This window comes from Onychomys torridus, chromosome 20 (assembly GCF_903995425.1).
Source record: "Onychomys torridus chromosome 20, mOncTor1.1, whole genome shotgun sequence".
NCBI lineage: Eukaryota > Metazoa > Chordata > Mammalia > Rodentia > Cricetidae > Onychomys > Onychomys torridus.
In genome coordinates, this window is record NC_050462.1 from 35,496,350 (window position 1) to 35,515,051 (window position 18,702).

Sequence of the window (18,702 nt, forward strand, 5' to 3'; positions counted from 1 at the left end):
ATAAAGCATCTGAAGTTATTCTGAATGTACAAGACTTAGAATTAAGAGTCGTTGAAATCGCACAGCTTGGGTGCAGAAGACTGGTAAGTTGTCAGGCTATCAAATTGTATAGGTGAGGAAATCAAGCTCCATGTGAGCGAGTAGTACTTTCCTGACCAATTGCTTTTCGCTCTCTCCTTTAATGGCTTTCAGACTGTGTTCTGCAGAGCTCTCTACTCATTTGAACTCAGGCTGTTATGTTCATCTATCTGTCTTGAAAATGCTAAGGGTAAAAATACACACCCCGGATTTAGAATCCATCCATTCAGTGGCGTAAGTATAGCATATTTACTTTTTGAGCAACAGACTCTTTCTCTTGTGTGTGTTATATTGCTTTATCCATTAATAAAACCCCATTTATTGAATCAGCCAGTGCTCAAGCCTCCAATCAGAGAATAACCAAGCTGCTTGTTCCTGTTTCTCACTTGCTATACACATGGACTAAAATGAAAGGAGACAAACATATATAATGACTTAGGATGCACTGCTGTGCATATGCACTCTTTATCATAACCTAGGTAAAAGCCAGACTCCTCCAGACAGACAGGGTCACTCTCATTTCACAGGTGAGGAGGAGACCAAGGCAGAGGAGTAGAGCCATTCACCCAAGTTATGCAGTGAATCAGGCAAGAGAAATATAAATCCAGACCCTCGGTGTCATGTGGTCGCTGCCTTTAAGCAGTTCTTCATTTGTAAGGGGAGGACTTGAATACTCATTTAACCCTGGGAAGTCATGGAAAAGCAACCAGGCGATGTGGGAATACAGAATAATGGAAGCAAGTAATGGCATCCGCCAAGGTGCGAGGTGACACATGGAATACTGAGGCCATCGTACCTCCAGAATCACAGTAGGAGGAAATGGCTGGGCCCGGGTCCATCCTAGAACCACTGTGCTGTGCCAATATCTAGCAGTGAAAATAATGAAGCTGTCCCCAGATAAGGGGACAGGGTGAAAGGAACAAAGGAATTATGGGAAAGAGTAAATTGAGTGGACCAGAACAGGCAGGGGGAAAGCTGTAACCCCCCCCCCCCCCCCCACTTCTCTCCAGTGTCAACAACATGTGCACACATACTCCCTCCCTCTCTCTCTCTCTCTCTCTCTCTCTCTCTCTCTCTCTCTCACTCACACACACACACACACACACACACACACACACACACACACTGCTCTCCAACTGCACTGGTTTTACAATTATCAAACCTCAGAAAAGCTTCTGGGCCTCGGCACTCCAGAGTGCCTTGTAGTGGATAGCCATCCCAGCATTGGCCTGGAAGTTCCAACCCCCATTGAGGCTTCGGTAATGCTCACGCCCACAAGGTGGGGCGGAGGAGGAAGCGGAAGACCCAGGATCGAGAGGAGAGGTCTCTCTTGGTTCCCGGACTCTGGACGCTGGAGGTAGACCGAGCGGAGTTCTCCAGAGAACACCGCTGGACTGCGCCATACCTTTGCCAGACCCTACAACCTACCCCTTCATTTGTAAGTTACCCCACAAAATAAACCTCCCTTTTAACTACGTGGAGTGGCCTTAATAATTTCACCAATATCTGGCGCCCAATGTGGGGCACGAACCCACCACCCTGAGATTAAGAGTCTCATGCTCTACTGACTGAGGTTACATCTACAGTGCCTCACATTAAAATAGTCTCCCTCTTTCTTGCTTTTACCTACCTGAGTTGGGAGTTCCTGAACCACCTCTGCTTCTACTGATGTGATTCACTTGGGGCTGTACCACGTGGGCCCATCACGTTATAGTATCTCAAAGCAGTACCTAGAAGTCTTCCTCCATTGCATTACCTGACTTTTTAATTATATGACATTGTCAACAAAAGCTATATGCTCCAAGAAGGCAGAGAACGTGTCTATTATGTTTTATTTATTTGTCTGTTTGTTTGTTTTGGTCTCATGACTGACACATAACTCAGTAACAGAATTTGAAGCTGGACTAGAAACAGGAAAAAAAAATTAATCAAAGATGATGATGATGATGATGATGATGATGATAAGATCAAATAAGAGTCTTAAAATTGAGACACAACCCAGTCAAGGAAAGGCAGTAAAAACAAACAAAGCTAGGAAGACCAACTAGAGTCATCTCAGCCATGTAGACATCAGCCACAGCAGAATTCAAGAGATGATCGGAGGGCTGGGGCTGGATTCATTCATTTGATGAGGGTCTGTGAGCACCAGTCTATGACGTGAGCTGTGAACTCCCATCCATTCAGATGTACCAGAGGGAATGAATAACCCTTTCCCAGGAAATTCACACCTGCTCAGGTGTAGCGGGTATTCATTACATCTATGGCCTTGGAGTACCAGCCTCTAGAGCGTGGCCTCTTGGCTAGCTTAAGACCTGGGGAACATGTACACAGGCCCCTTCTCTCGTGCTCTTGGATGGTGGGGACCGAATCAGGTGGTGTAAAGCAGCGTGAGACTGGTTCTCAGCCTTCCAGGACTCTTGAGATTGAATCTGCCTTATCCAATATAATCCTTTAATAAATAGTGGTTTTATCAGTAATCTGAATACTTCCTGCATTACTCAGGTGCCAACCAGTGAAGGCAAAGATGAAGGCCCCTATGCACCTGTTTAAAGCAGTGTTCTGGCTGTAGAATCCCCACTCTACTATTAGAGTATTCTTGTTAAGGGTGCCTAAGGTGGGTTTTGCTAAAAAAAAGGATAAGCCTGAGGAACAATGAGGAAAATGTGTAGTAATCCTACCTGAATGAACACTATCGATACAAGGCTTACACACTTGAAAGATGGTGGTACCAAGGGTGAGGGAGATAAACTGCTGTGGGCTAATATGAGACCATGAATGGATGTAGTCCTGGGATGAAGTCACCCAAGGGACATGAGGACTGACCCTCCATTGCTGCTGGCTGTCTGGTCCTGCAGATTGCCCTCCTGAACACGGTTCACCTCAGTAAGTCTTAAATAGCAAGACTCCAATAATCTCTACCTTGGCTTTAAAACAACAACAACAACATAACACTCGCTTCTTAAAAATGGAAGTTCCCGAGATTGTGTGAAATCTAAAGGTTGCTTGCAATATAAAGTTCACCTTACCAAGAGCATCTGGAGTGGATGCCATGAGCCTATTTTCGCTCCCTGTGTGGTAGTAGTAAGAGATGCACCGGAGTGGATGGCACCAGGGAGCTGCCATCTCACACCTCACCGCCACTCCTGCTTCCTCTCACATATGTCAGATGGAAGGGACCAAGCTGAAACCCCTGCTTTCCCAGAGTCCCTTGAGAATCGTGTCTCGTTGCCAGGCTGTGATAAACACCCTCACTTCTTCTGTCTCTACTTGACACTTTGCAGACAGGATGGTGACATGAACGACAGAGGTGTGTATCCATTCTGACGGAGGTGTGATAGGCTTAAATTACTGAACGAAGACTAATACAAGAGGAGTATATGTGATACAATCAGAAATACTTAATTCCGCCTTGGCCCTGGATTCTGGGCAGAGTTCCTATTGTAGGGGTAACGGGACTACCTCTTGTTCACAAGAAGCTCCTTCCTTTCCCACTGGAGTTGACGCTAACACGAATGAGGTGATTCTGAGAGGGTGGGGCCATTGCTGACGGATCCAGCTTGTGATCAAAGAGCTGGAAAGGTCAGCACTGCCCTCTGACCTCCAGGAAGGGATGGGAGCCACAAGCTAATTTAGTCGCCAGTGATGCCTACAAAAGGGGAGATCGGTGCCGGAAGGGTGGTGTGCAGGACAGAGTGTCTAATTGCCCTGTCTACATTCCATATGGCAGTTTCTGAGCTGGGTCTCTTGTAATCACCTGGCATAGTGAGTGAGTGTTCCCTGAGTTCTGTGAACCGATCCTTCCAGCATGTAACTGAGTCCCGTGGAGGGAGACCTGGACCCCTGATTTTGTGCATATTGGTCAAACGTGCAGGTGGAGTCTTGGGACAGCAGGTTGGTATCAGCAGCGAGGACTTATGGTGAGATTGAGAGCACACTTTAACTAGTGGGATTTGGTATGTCCTAATCGGATTGAACCGCAGGACATTATGGTCCTGGAAGGGAACTAAGCCACCGCTTAGGCTGCAAACTCTGCACATTTGGGACCAGAAGTATCGTGAGGTCAGTGTTTTCTGTTGAGTATATGGTAGAGGGCTTGTTCCCACCCGATAGTTGTACTACTGTGGAGGGACAGTCCTTCTGGACGGGTGCTGGGGACTCAAGCCTGCATGAGAGGCAACCCTTTATTTACAAAGGAGAAGAGAGTGGGGAGAGGTATCTGGATCATCACCAGCTAGGTGGGACAGCTGGCAGGAGAGAGACATTTGCCTCCACCTGTATTCTGAAATCAGCACCCAGTCCAGGGCGGGTGCTTCAGGAGAAACCCAATGCTGCTAAGGAATGGCTCAGTACAAGTGTGCTGAGCTGGGCGGTGGTGGCGCACACCTTTAATCCCAGCACTCCGGAGGCAGAGGCAGGCGGATTTCTGTGAGTTTGAGGCCAGCCTGGTCTACAAAGCGAGTTTTAGGAAAGGCGCAAAGTTACACAGAGAAACCCTGTCTCGAAAAACAAACAAACAAACAGAAAAAGTGTGCTGACCACTGGGGTCTGTTCCCTGTCTTGGCTCCCACCTCACAAGAAAAGGGCTCCCTACTGAGGAAATTTCTCCTTTCTTCCCGTCTCCTGCTCCTCAGGCAGTGTTCCCGTTTTACCGCACTCACGTTACATATTTAATTTCTTTCCTTTTTCTGGTCAGTTTAACTCTGTAGCAGGCTTGTTTCTCTACATGCATTCTCTTTGCCCTCCCTTCCAGCTATCCAGTGCTTCCCCCAACTCTTAGATTATTGTTGTAGGAACATTAACATAAGATCCGACCGCTCAACAGACTTTTTTATGGGCTTTAAAATTTTTGGCATGCCACGTTATTTAGATCATATCCTTTCCCCTCCCCCAACTTCTAAATTCTGCCCACTACCCCTTCCACCCAAGCTCATGTTCTCTCTCTCAAAAAAAAAGCAACCCCCAAAGCAAAACCCCTCCCCCCCAAAAAAAAAAGACCATAAAAAGATGAAGTCTGAACTCTGATCTATGTTGGCCAGCTACTCCTGAGCATGGACCCTACCCTGGAGTGTGGCTTATACGTCCAGTGTCACTCCATTGAAGGAAACAGATTTTCCCCTTTCCCAGCAGGTATCAAGAGTGAACAGCTTCCTGGTTAGGGGCGGGACTGGCCATCTACTTCCTCTTTTCGACACTGGGATTTTGTGGGGCTTGAACTTGTACGGGCCTCGTGCACGCTGTCACGCTCTCTGTGAGTTCACATGTATGTCAGCCCTGCTGGAGCCTGACAAACCATGAAACATAGACTACCCTGGAGTTTGACCAGTGGTATAATATCATATACAGCTCTCTAGAGGTTTCATCCCACATCTGTAGACTAGTAAGCCCCCATTTCTCTCTTCCCAGCCACTGGTAACTCCCACCATTTGTCATCTGTGAATCTGTTTCAGAAGCCTACTATCACAGGGGATTTGCTTTTCTGTAACCAACTTATTTCAATGAGCACAATATCCCCAAAGTTCATCCAGGCTGCCCCATGACAGAATTTCCTCCTTTTAGAATCTTAACGGTTATTTATCGATTGTGTGTGCACACACATGCATGGGTGTGGGTATGCTCACCGTGGCAGGCTAGTGGAGGTCAAAGGGCAATCTGCCCGGAGTCAGTTCCCTCCCTCTACCATGAAATGGTTCCAGATAGTGAACTCAAGTCATCGGGCTGGGTAGCACACACATTGACCTGCCATCTCAGCATCCCATCCTTTATAAAGGTAACCCACTGCACGTGTAAACCACATTTTCTTTTGTGTTTTGTTTTGTACTTCTTGCCCTCTTAAGATGGCATGGGCTGGACGGTCTTACTGTATTGCACAGGCTGGTCTTAGATGCCCGGGCTCCAACCATCCTCTTGCTTTAGGCTTCCAAGGAGCTGAGACTCCAGGCATGTATCCCAGTACTTGCCACTTTCTTCATCCATTCATCTGTCCATGGACATTCAGAGTGTTTTGTGATCTTGGCTATGGTGAATGTTAGAGCAACAAACACAGAAATACTATGGACCTTTTGATATCCCAGTTTCAAGGATCATTTCTGAAATTAATATCCAGCAGCGGAATTCCTTGGTGGTTCGGCACTTTGAACGCTATGGAGGGATTACCACACTGCCTCCCACCGTGGCTGCGTGGCTGCACCACTCTATATGCCTAACCAATACTGCTGGGCCTCCCGTCTCCCCACCCCACCACCAACAGCTGTCTTTCTCGGTTTCATCCTTTTAAATAATAACAGCCATCCTGGAAGGGTAAAGTGATAACTCACTGTGGCTTTGACTTGCATTTCTCGGAGGATAAACAAGGTCAATAGTGGTTTACACACCTGTCTGCCTTTCTGTGACTCTTGGGGAAGCGTTTCAATTCCATAGCCCATTTGAAAAGCCTGCTCCTGTTGCTATAGCTCTCAGGTTGTAGGATCTCTTTCTGTACTTTAGAGACGACCCCTTTACCGGATATGTGATTAGCAAACATTCTCTCTTTACCATAGGCTGCTGCTTCAGCCTGATGTTTCTCCAACACGGAGAACCTCACTGTCAGGTGCACTCACTAATTGCCCTCATGGTGTCAACTTGGCTTAACATAAAATGATTCCCATCCCTGTCTTCTGAGGTGGGACCTATACTGTTGCCAAATCCTCCTGAGAACAGATCCCAATGGCCTCCTTCCCTTCCAAGAGGCCTTTCAGGACAGTGTCCTCTTTCAAAGTGATGTTCTTTAGACTCTCCTCTCAGCCTCTGGCCACTCGGCCTCCGTCTCCTTGCCTATGACAGAAATGTAGTCAATCAACATTTCTCTTCTCATAGTGTTCCTGGTACACATTCTTTCCCTTAGCCTCAACAACAGCTTGGGTGCCCAGGAGTTTCAGATCGAACATGGCTCCCCATCTCCTGTTCCTAGACTTTTTGTTCGAGCTTCTAACTATTTTGAAGCACCCTCAGGACATCTTGGGAGTGAGTACCTCTAGTCTGGCACAGTCACAGCTGGACTACACCTGTCTCTCACACAGTCAAATTTGATACCTTCCTTTCCCTCATCACGTACACAGCCATGAAGGCGTGCTGGTCCTCACTCTAAAATGCCTTTGTGATACAGTATCCCTGTTATCACCACCAACGATGCTGCCGCCATCGTCATCATCATCACCACCACCACCACCACCACCACCATCACCACCATCGTTTGGGCCCCCAAACACCACGACCAGATGCAGCAGATTGCTAAGAGAGGAGTTCTTGGAATCAGACTAACTGGACTTCTTTTTATTTATGGGCTGGCTATATGCCCTGGCTATTAGTCACATAATTCCTTAAGACTCTGTTTCCTCCCTGGGAGCTCGACGGGACTAGTATTCATAACTACTATAAGAAATTAGGTGATCTCAATAGAATACCACTCACTTGGCACCTAGCAATCATTCAAAATCACCAAGATCATGTCTTCATTCCAGCCTTCTCCTGCCCGCCTGCCTTTAACTCATTTTCCACACCCAACATGCATTCAACACTCACACAGTCACTGGAAAACTCAGTTAATTCCCCAAATAAGAAACTCTACTTATGTCAATCTTTGGTTAAAAACAAAATGGACAAAGCTTCGCCTGACTGTTCATTGCCTGTATTACAAAAACAGAGTCTTCAGTATGATGTTAATGGCCTTTTCGTGTTCCAGCCCTAGCTACCTGCTCAGGTTACAACCAACACTCAATGGATTACCTGCACACCTAAAATACCTTGTTTTCAAGCCTTGGTTGCTGCGGTACAGCACCCCCATTTCAAGGTCGTTCCCTTTTCATCCCTAGCTGGTGACGTCATACTTGTATAGGCTCAGCTTCTATATTCATCAATGAATACCCATCCCTTAAATCACCTTATCAAGTCAATACACCGCATTACTTCGTCCATTCACCAAATAGCCACTGAGACACAGCCACTGAACTAGGCACCAGAGAAACAAAGACAAAGAGTACTGCGCATGCTCTTTAACAAGCATACAGTTGGCTTAGGGAGATAGGCATACCACGTGTAACAGGAAAATTTCAATAGAGAGTGATACAGACATGGTTTTAGTCCTCGGCTACGTCAGATTTCCTAAAGGCTCATGTTTGTCAAAATGCTGATGCCTGGGCTGACTGCCGAGATTCTCATGTAATTAGTCAATGATGCATTTTTTTTTTTAATTATTTTCAAATTTTTACTTCACGTGTATGAGTGTTTTGCTTGCATGTGTCTGTGCATCACTTGCTGCCCGGTACCTCTGTCAGAGGCCATGGAACTAGAATTATGGATGATTGTAAGCCGTCATGTCGGTGCTGGGAATCAAACCCTGATCCTCTGAAAAAGCAGCCGGTGTTCCTAACCCCTGAGCCATCTCTCCTGCCCCATGATGCACTTTAAAAAGCTCCTTTGAAGCAAGGGTTCTGGATCTCTGGGACAAAGTTGTACATAGTTATCTATGGTACATGTGGGACAAACATGGCAGCTGGTACTTCTGTTTTTTGTTTTTTTTTCTGTAGCACCTTCCTTCTTGACTGTACTCAGACAACATCTTCTTCCTCATGTCACTTAGGTGACACTGTCCTACTGTAATCCAAGGGTATGCTGTGACATGATCTGTTTAGGTCTAGAAAAAGCAACTGATTGTGCAAAGTGTACTAATACCTGGAAAGACACACTCTGCAGATGGACACTTGTGTCTGCAACATGTGGAACTGTGGAAACTACACCCTATCCGTAACCACAAATCTTCCAGAGCCCTTACTGGATGGTGGTGGCAGGGGAGAACTCTGTCAACACACCATGAACCCTGCCGGCTCTGTTTTGACCAATAGAATATGTCTGAAGTGATATTTTCTTCTAATTCTAGAGCTGAGGTCTTGCTGCCTTGAATGCGGCTGCCATAACGCCAAGCTTTAAGGAAGGCATTGTAGCTTTCTGAACACTGAGGTAAAGGAAGATTGATGGTCTTTATCAACAACCAATACTCATCTGGAATCACGCACCTATCTTAGCCTGCACCTAGCAGCAAGCAAGCCCCGCCAACCCACAGAAGCACAAGATACCACTGCCACAGTGAACCATGTTGCTATGCAGTGAAAGGGACCTGATATAGAGACTATGCCAAGGCACGCAAGACTTTATTCTGAGAACTATCTGTGACCTCACTAGACTCCTGGGCTAGAGACCTGGCCTGGGCAGCAGCATGGATAATGGCTTGGCGTGGCACAGTGTAGAGGTGATAGGTCATAACAGATGACCACAGCAATAGAGCTAAGAAAACATTAAAAACTCCAAATCAGATCTAAGAGTCACCACACAGGAATATCCACAGGACGCTGAATACAAGGTAAGGGGAGTAAAGGGTGGAACTAATTAAGGGCCACTTGGATGGTTCTGAGCTAGGTAGACAAATGAATGGACAGTGCCATTCACTAAGAGAGAGATTAGGAGAGGAAGGGAAGGGTTGAAGTAACCGTGGGCCATCCAACAATACATGTCGAAAGTTAGCTTCGTACTTGGGCAGGCAAGCGTTCTGACCCAAGGGGTCATCTTGACATATTAGTATGGTACATTGAGGGCTCCTGAGGCAGGTAGAGTTTGGACAGTGTGGACACGTTTTGATACTTCATCAGAATCGAAAGGACAGAGAAGGGTTAAAGAACTGATGTAGTTCGAACAACGCTACATAACACTTAGCTTACACACAAGAGACTGTAAGTCTCATAGCACACTGACAGAGCACAATGTTCCTTAGCAACATCATCGCCACGTGTAGTGTATCCACAGGGTATATCTAGGGTACAGGCTCCCCTCCCTCCCTCCTTCCATCCCTCCATCCCTCCCAGCCTTCCTTCCCCAGCCCTCTCATTTTGTCCTGTAGGATCTTTATATACCTCCCATCCAGCAGAGCAAGAGATGGCTTTCCTAACGCTAGAAAGAACGGAGATCACAGGCTGCAAAGAACTTGAGATTACCTCCAAGTTGTACTTTTTCCAAGCGGGCGCAAAATTGCGATTTACATGTAATCCATCACCCAAGCAACCAAGATGAATATGCACGCACAAATACTGACTCACCTTTGATGTTGATTAAAGTAACAAGTAAATGGCTGGGAACCAATCTCATCTTTCCAGTACTGTTGCCAGTTCATGACACTTTCCAAGTTCTTCTGGTTTTCTCTCTTACAGGGCGGGATATAGGAGCACTAACGGAACAGAACACACAGAGTAAAACCTATTAGTCTGTAGAATATTCAGTGGGGTCCTTCTGGTTCTCAAATACTTCATTTTGTTATATGTAGTCCATTGGCGAGGGGAGGTTGGCTGTGGCTTGTTCTGTCTCTCTGATCTTTCAGAATTTACCCCAATACTTGACTCCAGGTTTTTCTATTAATAAAACCTTCTAAGATTCATGGTACAGTCCATGGCTTGGGACTGATGAGAAGCTATGCATATACTGGCAACCATTGTCTGGGTTAGCATGGAATATCCATCCCAGTGGCCAGGAGTGGGTGAGTGTCACTACTATGCATTCTGGTTTTCCCATCACTTTTGACCCACCATTTGGATCTGGAGACAGGAAAGGGTTCTGAACACTGCCAAAGACATCATGCTCATGAGGAAACCCTTGGCTAGGACTGTCCATGGGGACCTACAGCCATTTTTTTTTTTCTACAGAAACAGGCATTTTGGAGGTAACAAGTCTAATTTTGACATAATCTTTAAATACAACCAAATTGACAGGGCTTAACTGTATTGCAAATTTCTAATTCGACACAATAGCAAAAATACCTTCAGTCACTAAGAAATGAGGACATTTTCTTAAACAATGAGTTACAATGTTATAGCAAATTAAAAGTGAAATATACTTTCTCTGCCTTTGCAGGGATCTGTCAGTCAACCTAAGGAAGGAAGGGTAATAATTAGTATTTCTATGAGTCTTTGTATTTTCTTCTTCTACTTTTAACTAGCCAACAGCTTTTCACATTCGCTCTTAAGGTACCACTTTGCCCACTTAAGTTTCCATTTCCCATATTCTCCTGGACAATGGAATCAGCAGAGATTCCTCGAGAGTATGTAATCAACGTACTTTGCTAACCGATGGCTTTCCTAGCTAGTAGCCAACAGCGTCGTTCCCATGAAAAGACTCAATGAAGTAATATAGGTTCTGCAACACAGAGAAACTGCTCTCAGTTCCAGACGTCAAAGTGAACCCTGAGCATCCTAAGCCAGCTTCTTCCACGTCAGTCATTTTTGACGATGAATACGCCAGCGTCTACCCACTGTTAACAGTAAGCCCGAACCTTTGGGCTTCTTTGAGCTCTCTAATGATCTCCATTTCACAGATAAGAACATTAAGATTCCTCTCAGCTCTGCAACTAGCTTCTAGTGAGTCTGCCACTCTCCTCTGAGGTGTTCACCAAGGTGTCTGACATTAAGGAAAAGAAAAAAAGAACTTGAGCTTTACGGTTGTTGGATTTGATTTAGCGCTGATCTATTCATCCATTCTCTTATTCGTTTATTGTTTGGTTTTGTTTGTATACGTGCTTGTGTGTGCAGGAGCGTGCACGGGCATACATGTGAAAGTCAGTGGACAGTCTCAGTGTCCTTCATCGGGCACCGTCCACTTTTTATTTGAGAGTTTCTCTCTGGCTTGGAACTTTGCCAAATAGACTAGGCCAGCTGGCCAGTAAGCCCCATCCAGCTCTCTCCACCTCCTAGCTCACGATCACTGGCATGACGAAAGTATACCACCAGGTCCGGATTTTCACATGGGCTCTGGAGATCCGAACTCCTGTCCTCATGCATGCAGGGCAGGCATTTATCTGACCGAATCATCTTCCCAGGCTCCCCGCCCACTGTCTTTCTAAGACAGGATCTTGCTATGTCTCTCTGGTTGGCAGGGGAACTCACTCTACAGCTTAGGCTGGCACTGAACTCAGGCCAAACACTCCGAGGGCTAGGATTACAGGTATGTGCCACCAAATCTGGCTCGACTGTCTCATTTGCAACATGCAGTTTCACAAGGAAAAGACTTTCTTCCCGTCACTTTCTGTTAAAATTCGAAACTGCGATCACGATGCACACAGCTCTTCAGTCGAATCCTTGCTCGCCCATCCTCTCGGAATCCTGGGAGAGAGCCAAATAGAAGCACTTGGGCCTCAAATCTGCCACACGCTGTCACAGACTGTAGCAGGAATCTTATAAGGTCTTATTAATGAAATCAAACCCGAGGCCAGTTATTGGGGTGACTGCTGGAAGATCAGAGAAGCAGAACAAGCCACGGCTATCTCACCTTACTAGTTCCTCAGGTGATCCTGTTTCCTCAGACTGGAAGCTTCCGAGTCCTCCTCCACATGAATCTCAGCTGAACTGTGCTGCTCCAAAGCCTGAATGCTTAACCAACCAAATGCTTAACTAACTACATGCTTTACTCTAATTGCTCTGGTTTCTGGTCTTCACGACTTATATATCTTTCTCTTTCTGCCCCCACTCCCTGGGATTAAAGGTTGGGTTTCTGGGATTAAAGGCGTGGGTCACTATGCTTAGCTATTTCTAAAGTGGCCTTGAATATACAGAGATCCACCTGGCTCTGCCTCCCAAGTGCTGGGATTAAAGGCGTGTGCTACCAATGCCCAACCTCTGCTATGGCTTGCTCTGACCCATTTTCTAGCCACCATTTTTTGGTTTTGTTCTAGTGGCTGTCTGTTCTCTGACCCCAGATATGTTTATTTCGGGGAACACACAATATTTCAGGGAACACAATACCCACCACAACAGACTGTGACTGCTCTCTGGCCTTAGTCACCTTCTTTCAAGAGTCCTCAGCTCTAGTGTTCCTTATCTGTAGGAATCTTCCTAGGCTTGTCCCAAACCAAATGTCCCTCCCCGTGTTGACCCAGGAATCAAAGCCATGAACTCACAGCTAAAATCACACAGTAGCACACTCGTGTGTTGATGTGGGGCTCTATCTCTGGCTGGTGAGTTGAGAGCAAGAGCTGTTATTGACTTTTTTTTCCTTATGTTCCCTGATCTTAGCAATGATTTCAAAACGAGTCTATAATACACGAAGACAGGTTTTACTTAAGATGATGAATCTGCTTTCCTAAGTGAGACATTTTAAATTATATGAATGCAAATGCATTTCAAATTGTAGTAAATTTCATTCTTCCCCATCATACTTAACAAATTCGTATTACATAAACAGGATTTTAATGACTGGACTGCTGAATACGAACCCCACGAACACGCAGCACCCCTTTTACTTCTAAGGGAACGGTACAGTTTTGTGGAAGAGTCTGGATTCTGTGTTTGTCTAAGGCTTCAGTTGGGCTTTGAAGCCGCAGGAACAGTATGTGGCGCTTCAGTCTTATGATTTGTTTGGCGTTTGGTCTTGGGTAAATTACCTTTTTCTGGGCTCCTTTTTTTTTTTTTTTTTCTCTAGTCTGTACAACCTCCAAAATAATTTTTAGCTCTGCTTCTGACTCTCCTCTTGGAGGCACATCAAGAAACAACCCAGCCAGAAGCAGACTACAAACACTGTCACAGTATTTTCCCCTAGAAGTGACCTTACCCCTGGAGGAGATGGTGGGGAGACCTTGGTTGAGACACCGTTGCTGCTGGCAAAGAGGACCAGAGTGGTGGGTGGGTCCAGCTCTGGGACCAGTACTTTCTTTACAACAGCAAATATTTGCAAGAAGACCATGAGTTGCCCACTGATTATTTCATACAACGTGTTAGATATTTATCTCTTTCCATTTTCTTTCTACCCGGTGGTTAAAGAGAAACTAGGTGCCAATTTATAGTGCTCTTTCAAGAAAGGAGAAAGTTCCAGTCTTGGAGGCAGACTCTGTGGGGTGCGAACATCTAGGGACTCATCAGGACCTTTCAGCAATGGACATCATTGACACAGAGCCACACTAAACATTTCAGGGGATAAACAACTGTAGTCAAAACGTATTGAAAACGTTCATAACTTAACTCAGTTTGAATTCTTTACAGTTCAGATCTGGGAGCAAAACAGGTTTAAAAGACATAGCTCTCTACCAGATGGCAACTCCGGTTTTTGATCAGGGCAAGCACACCCATGTTTCTGGAAACATCAGAGAAAAACGTTCATCAAGTTTCCTATTAGGCAAGCTGTGATTTCACATGACATGAAAGAAGTGCCTGGCTGTCAGGAACTTTCAGCGCATGGGTGGATTCTGAAAGCAAACTACTTTCTTTTTATATCAGGAAAAATAACCATGGGATTCTTCTCCTGTGGACTCCACTCTTGCCACAGGTTAAATAATGAGTCTTTAACATTCTAGAAACTTGGTAAATTCAGTATCATTATAAAAGGAAGGAAAACATTTAGAAGGCTAAACTTAGGTTCCTAATAATCATTTTTTCATTTTCTCAAATCTTGACTGCCCAGGTTATTTATCTCTAAATGTTTTGTGAATCCTATCTCAGATCCTTCCCAGAGACCTTTCCAGTTCTATGTGCAAGATCATTATAGAAGGATAGACTTTTAAACTCCATTAAAAACAAAGTCTTAACACAGCGTTCTCCAAATAGATTCAAGAACAGCTGTCATACAAACTCCTTCTCTCTCAGTCAGACTGATGGTTTTCCCAAAACTTCAGAGCTCCGACCTGAACATCTTTCTAGGGAGAGACCATAAGTATACAAACACACAGCTTAGCATTACCATCTTCACGGACAATGCCGCTGATAAATGTCAGGATCTGATTAACCCAAATGAGCAAGCATTATAATCTCATCTCCAGTATACAGAAAGGGAAACCCTAAGGACAATGAAATGGCTCAGCAGATAAAGGGGCTTGCTATGAAGCCTGAGGACCTGAGTTCGATCCCTGAAACCCACATAAAGGTGAACAAAAAAGCCAACTCCATATGCTGTCCTCTGACCTCACGCAGGCCATAGCACATGCATGCCCATGCCTACTCCCACCCCACCCCCAACATACTTAATGTCTTAAGAATTAAAAAGAACAAGAATGTTAGATAGAGAGATCTAAGAGAGCTTGTTCAAGGTCATGGAGGTAAATGGGGCATTTTGTATACAAAGTGCAGTTATCCTTGTTTTTTTTTTTTTTTCCATTCTATTTGGATTCTTATTTTGTTTTTGAAACCAGATCTCACTCTGGATTGGATTCCTAAGTAGCTACAACTAGTCTCAAACTTACTATAGGGTTGAAGATACCATTGACCTTCTTACGTTCCCGCCTCTGCCCCCCAAATGCTGGGATGACAGAGTATATCAACACACCTGGCTTAAAGAGTCTTAACCCCGCCCCACACTTCCTCCTGTTTCTACCTGTCTACCTTCTTTAAAAGGGTAGAAAACTACTCCAAAGAGAGGAAGAGAGGGAGCCATCAGAAGATCCCAAAGGCAGTGACAGTGAATCCAGAAAGAGTAAAGAAAATAGTGACACCAGGAGACCAAGATGAACTGAACACAACTCATCCTTGGGCTCTCCAGTACCTGGTGACGGGGTGTGGTGCTGAAGACATGGGGAGCCCCTCTCTTCAGGACAAGCCTACAATCCTCACAAGGTGAGACAGTGATTCCTCCAGCAGATGAGTCAGCAGACAAGAGGAATCCCATCCTGTCACTCTGTGTGACTGGGAGGGCAGTGAGTGGCCTGCCAATATGTGGAAAGAAAACCTGTTTGCTTAAAAATTGGGGGCTTTAAGAATGGGAACCAACCACAAGAAGGGAGCCTGAATTGACTCTGCTATAGCTCCATAGCAAAAAAACCAGCCCTGTGAGGCAGTTGTGGAGAATGGGGACCGGTGAGGGGAGGGGACAGATCAAGCTGCCTTGGCTCCCATAGAAAAGTGTTTAGGGAAAGGTAGCCCTGCTCTAGACTCTGGAGTGTGACAGTTCAGGGATAACTCCTGGAGTCACCTACCTACTGTTTACTGCTAAAGAGCCTGCAAACACTGACGCCACCATCATCATCTACTCAACACTCTCTGCTTCAACCATGTCATGAATACTTCTGGAGAGTACAGAGAAGGGTCACCGGCCTTTACAGCTCTCAGAGCTGTGCTTGCTTCTTACACTCCCAACACAATTGGGAGACACTCACCAACTCTCTAGGGGGAACGATCTGGGAATGAGACCCTGCCTCAAAGCTAAGCCTGGCCAGGGAAGACCCCTGGCATGTAAATAAGGAAAACTACTGCAGGGGAGTCGGACATGGCAGACAGCAGGCAACACAGGCCCAACAGCGGGCAACACAGGCCCAACACCAGCAAACCATAGGAAGGACATGAGTCCACAAGAGCACCTGACTGTACCTCGGAGGGTGTAGCTAGCGGTCTCCAGAGTGGGAGGATCCAGAGAAATCTGCTCCAATACTCCATCTTGCATTTTTCATTGCCCTCCTATTTGGTTACACATCCCCATTTTTCTTTTTATTATAGTTTCACTAGTATTTGTATTTTATCATATTAAAATCATATGCTTTATTATTTCCCCTTCAAACATTTAAATTTTTGCATATTTTCCATTATATAGTATTCTGGTTTTTGCTCCATACTCATCTCTCCATACTTTGTAAAAAAACAAAACAAAACACAATATTTTTTGAATTAAAAAAATTATTCTCTGAAGATTTTATACCTATATACAATGTATCTTGGATCACAATCCCCCTTCCAATCTTCCCACCTCCCCCAACTCTTCCTCTTCCCAGCTTCAGCTCCTCTTCTTTTTTTTTATTTTAATTTTGATTTTTAATTGGGTGTATGGTGTGCATCTGTGTATGGGCATGTGCATGTAAGTGCAGTTACCCATGGAAGCCAGAAGAGGGTGCTGGATCTGCAGGAGCTGGAACTACAGGTAGTTGTGAACTGCCCAATATGTGTTTTGGGAACCAAACTCTAGTCATCCTCTTCCTCCTCCTCATGCTTTCTCCCCCTCTTTCTTCTCCCCCTCCCTTCCTCCTCCTCTTTTTTAAAATAATGACTGAGTCCAATTGGCGCCGCCTATTGGCTATAGGGCCATCCACAGGACCATAGACAACCCACCAGTAGCTGCCACACTCCCAAAGAAAAATGATCTTCTTGCTCTTCAGTTAGGGATGGAGCACCATGAGCCCCTTCCTCACCCATGCTAGAATGATGACTGGCTGATCCTGTGCCTGTCTTATGCAGACAACCACAGCCGCCGTGAGTTCACGTGTGCGATGGCCCCGTCCTGTCCAGAAGACAGCATGTCACAGCACTCCTCCCATCTTCTAACTTTTATATTATTTCTGTCTCCTCTTCCAGTGTTCTCTGAGCCATTGAGGAACTGAGCCCTCTGGTCAACTGAGATAGATGTCTCCCATAAGACTGAACACTTGACAGACACTTATTCTCAGCACGTTTCCCAGTTATGTGTCTCTACATGGATTTCTGCCCATGGCAAAGAAAAGCTTCTTTGGCCAAGATTGAGAATAGCACTAAATCTATAGTTGTAAAAATAAACAATCGGGGAAGTTTTACATGTACATTTAGCAAAACATTAATAGCAGGCTCCCTCCTAGAGCATATGACCTTCCCTGATATGGGCTTTTGACCAGTTTTACTGTATCATTCCCACCTATGGATCGAGCTTCAAATCTACTTTTTTTAAAAAAGCAAATGGCTACCCTCATAAACCGCCATCCACTACCCACCAATAGGCACATCTTGTCTGACATGTCTGTCATATTACACCATGCCCACTGCTGGGAAAGTCCACTGGTGACTTTTCTCACCCAGTGGCCTCAATGGCACCTTTCAGCACTATGAAAATAGCTAGCAGGGAGGAAGCTTCCAGCTCAGGTCCACCTTGATTGCTCTATGTCCTGCAACAAAAAGTGTATCTGCATCACTCTTATTCAATACAGTGCCTGACGTAGAGCAACGACACAATGAATAAAAGGCAGACAGACAAGGAAGAAACCAAAGTGTCACCATCTGCAGATGATATGATCCCATAGTTAAAAGAACCTAAAGCCTGCACCTGAAAACTCTTCCACCTGTTAAGAGCCTTCAGCAAAATAGCAGAGTCCTGGCTGTGCCCCTGTCGAAGAATGAGACTAGATCCTCATCTCTCACCCTGTACCAAAAGAAAGAGAGGAAGGAAGGGAGGAAGGGAGGGAGGGAGGAGGAATGAAAGATGGATGGATGGATGGATGGATGGATGGATGGATGGATGGATGGATGGATCAAAGACATGAACACATGATCTGAAATCTTGAAAGTACTAGGGGAAAACATTTCAAATATAAGCAGAGGGCTGGGCTTTATACAGAGACTGCCCGAGAGCACTGGAAACAATCCCAGCAAATGACAGAGGGGATTACAGGACACTAAATGTATCTTCACTGCAAAGGAAGCCATCACCAAAGTGAACCGACAGCCTACAGAATGGGGAAAAATATTTTCAAACTCTGCATCCACCAAGGTACTAATATTTAAACCAGAAAGAACTGCAAATGTTGAACACCCAAGTCAAAAGCAGGGCTAGTGAACTTAACGGGCAGATCTCAAAAGAAGAAATCAATGACTAATAAATATTTCAGAAAATGTTCAG

The 18,702-nt window shown here is 45.3% G+C and overlaps 1 protein-coding gene across 1 annotated transcript in view; it reads right to left on the reverse strand.

Moving 5' to 3' along the window:
- The window catches only part of Kcnmb4 (potassium calcium-activated channel subfamily M regulatory beta subunit 4), a 58,887-nt gene that overhangs the window by 20,820 nt on the left and 19,365 nt on the right, over positions 1–18,702 (reverse strand). Inside the window, exon 2 of the mRNA XM_036170208.1 lies at positions 10,200–10,327. Within this exon, the coding sequence (XP_036026101.1) occupies positions 10,200–10,327 (128 nt within the window). The remainder of the gene's footprint in view (positions 1–10,199; positions 10,328–18,702) is intronic.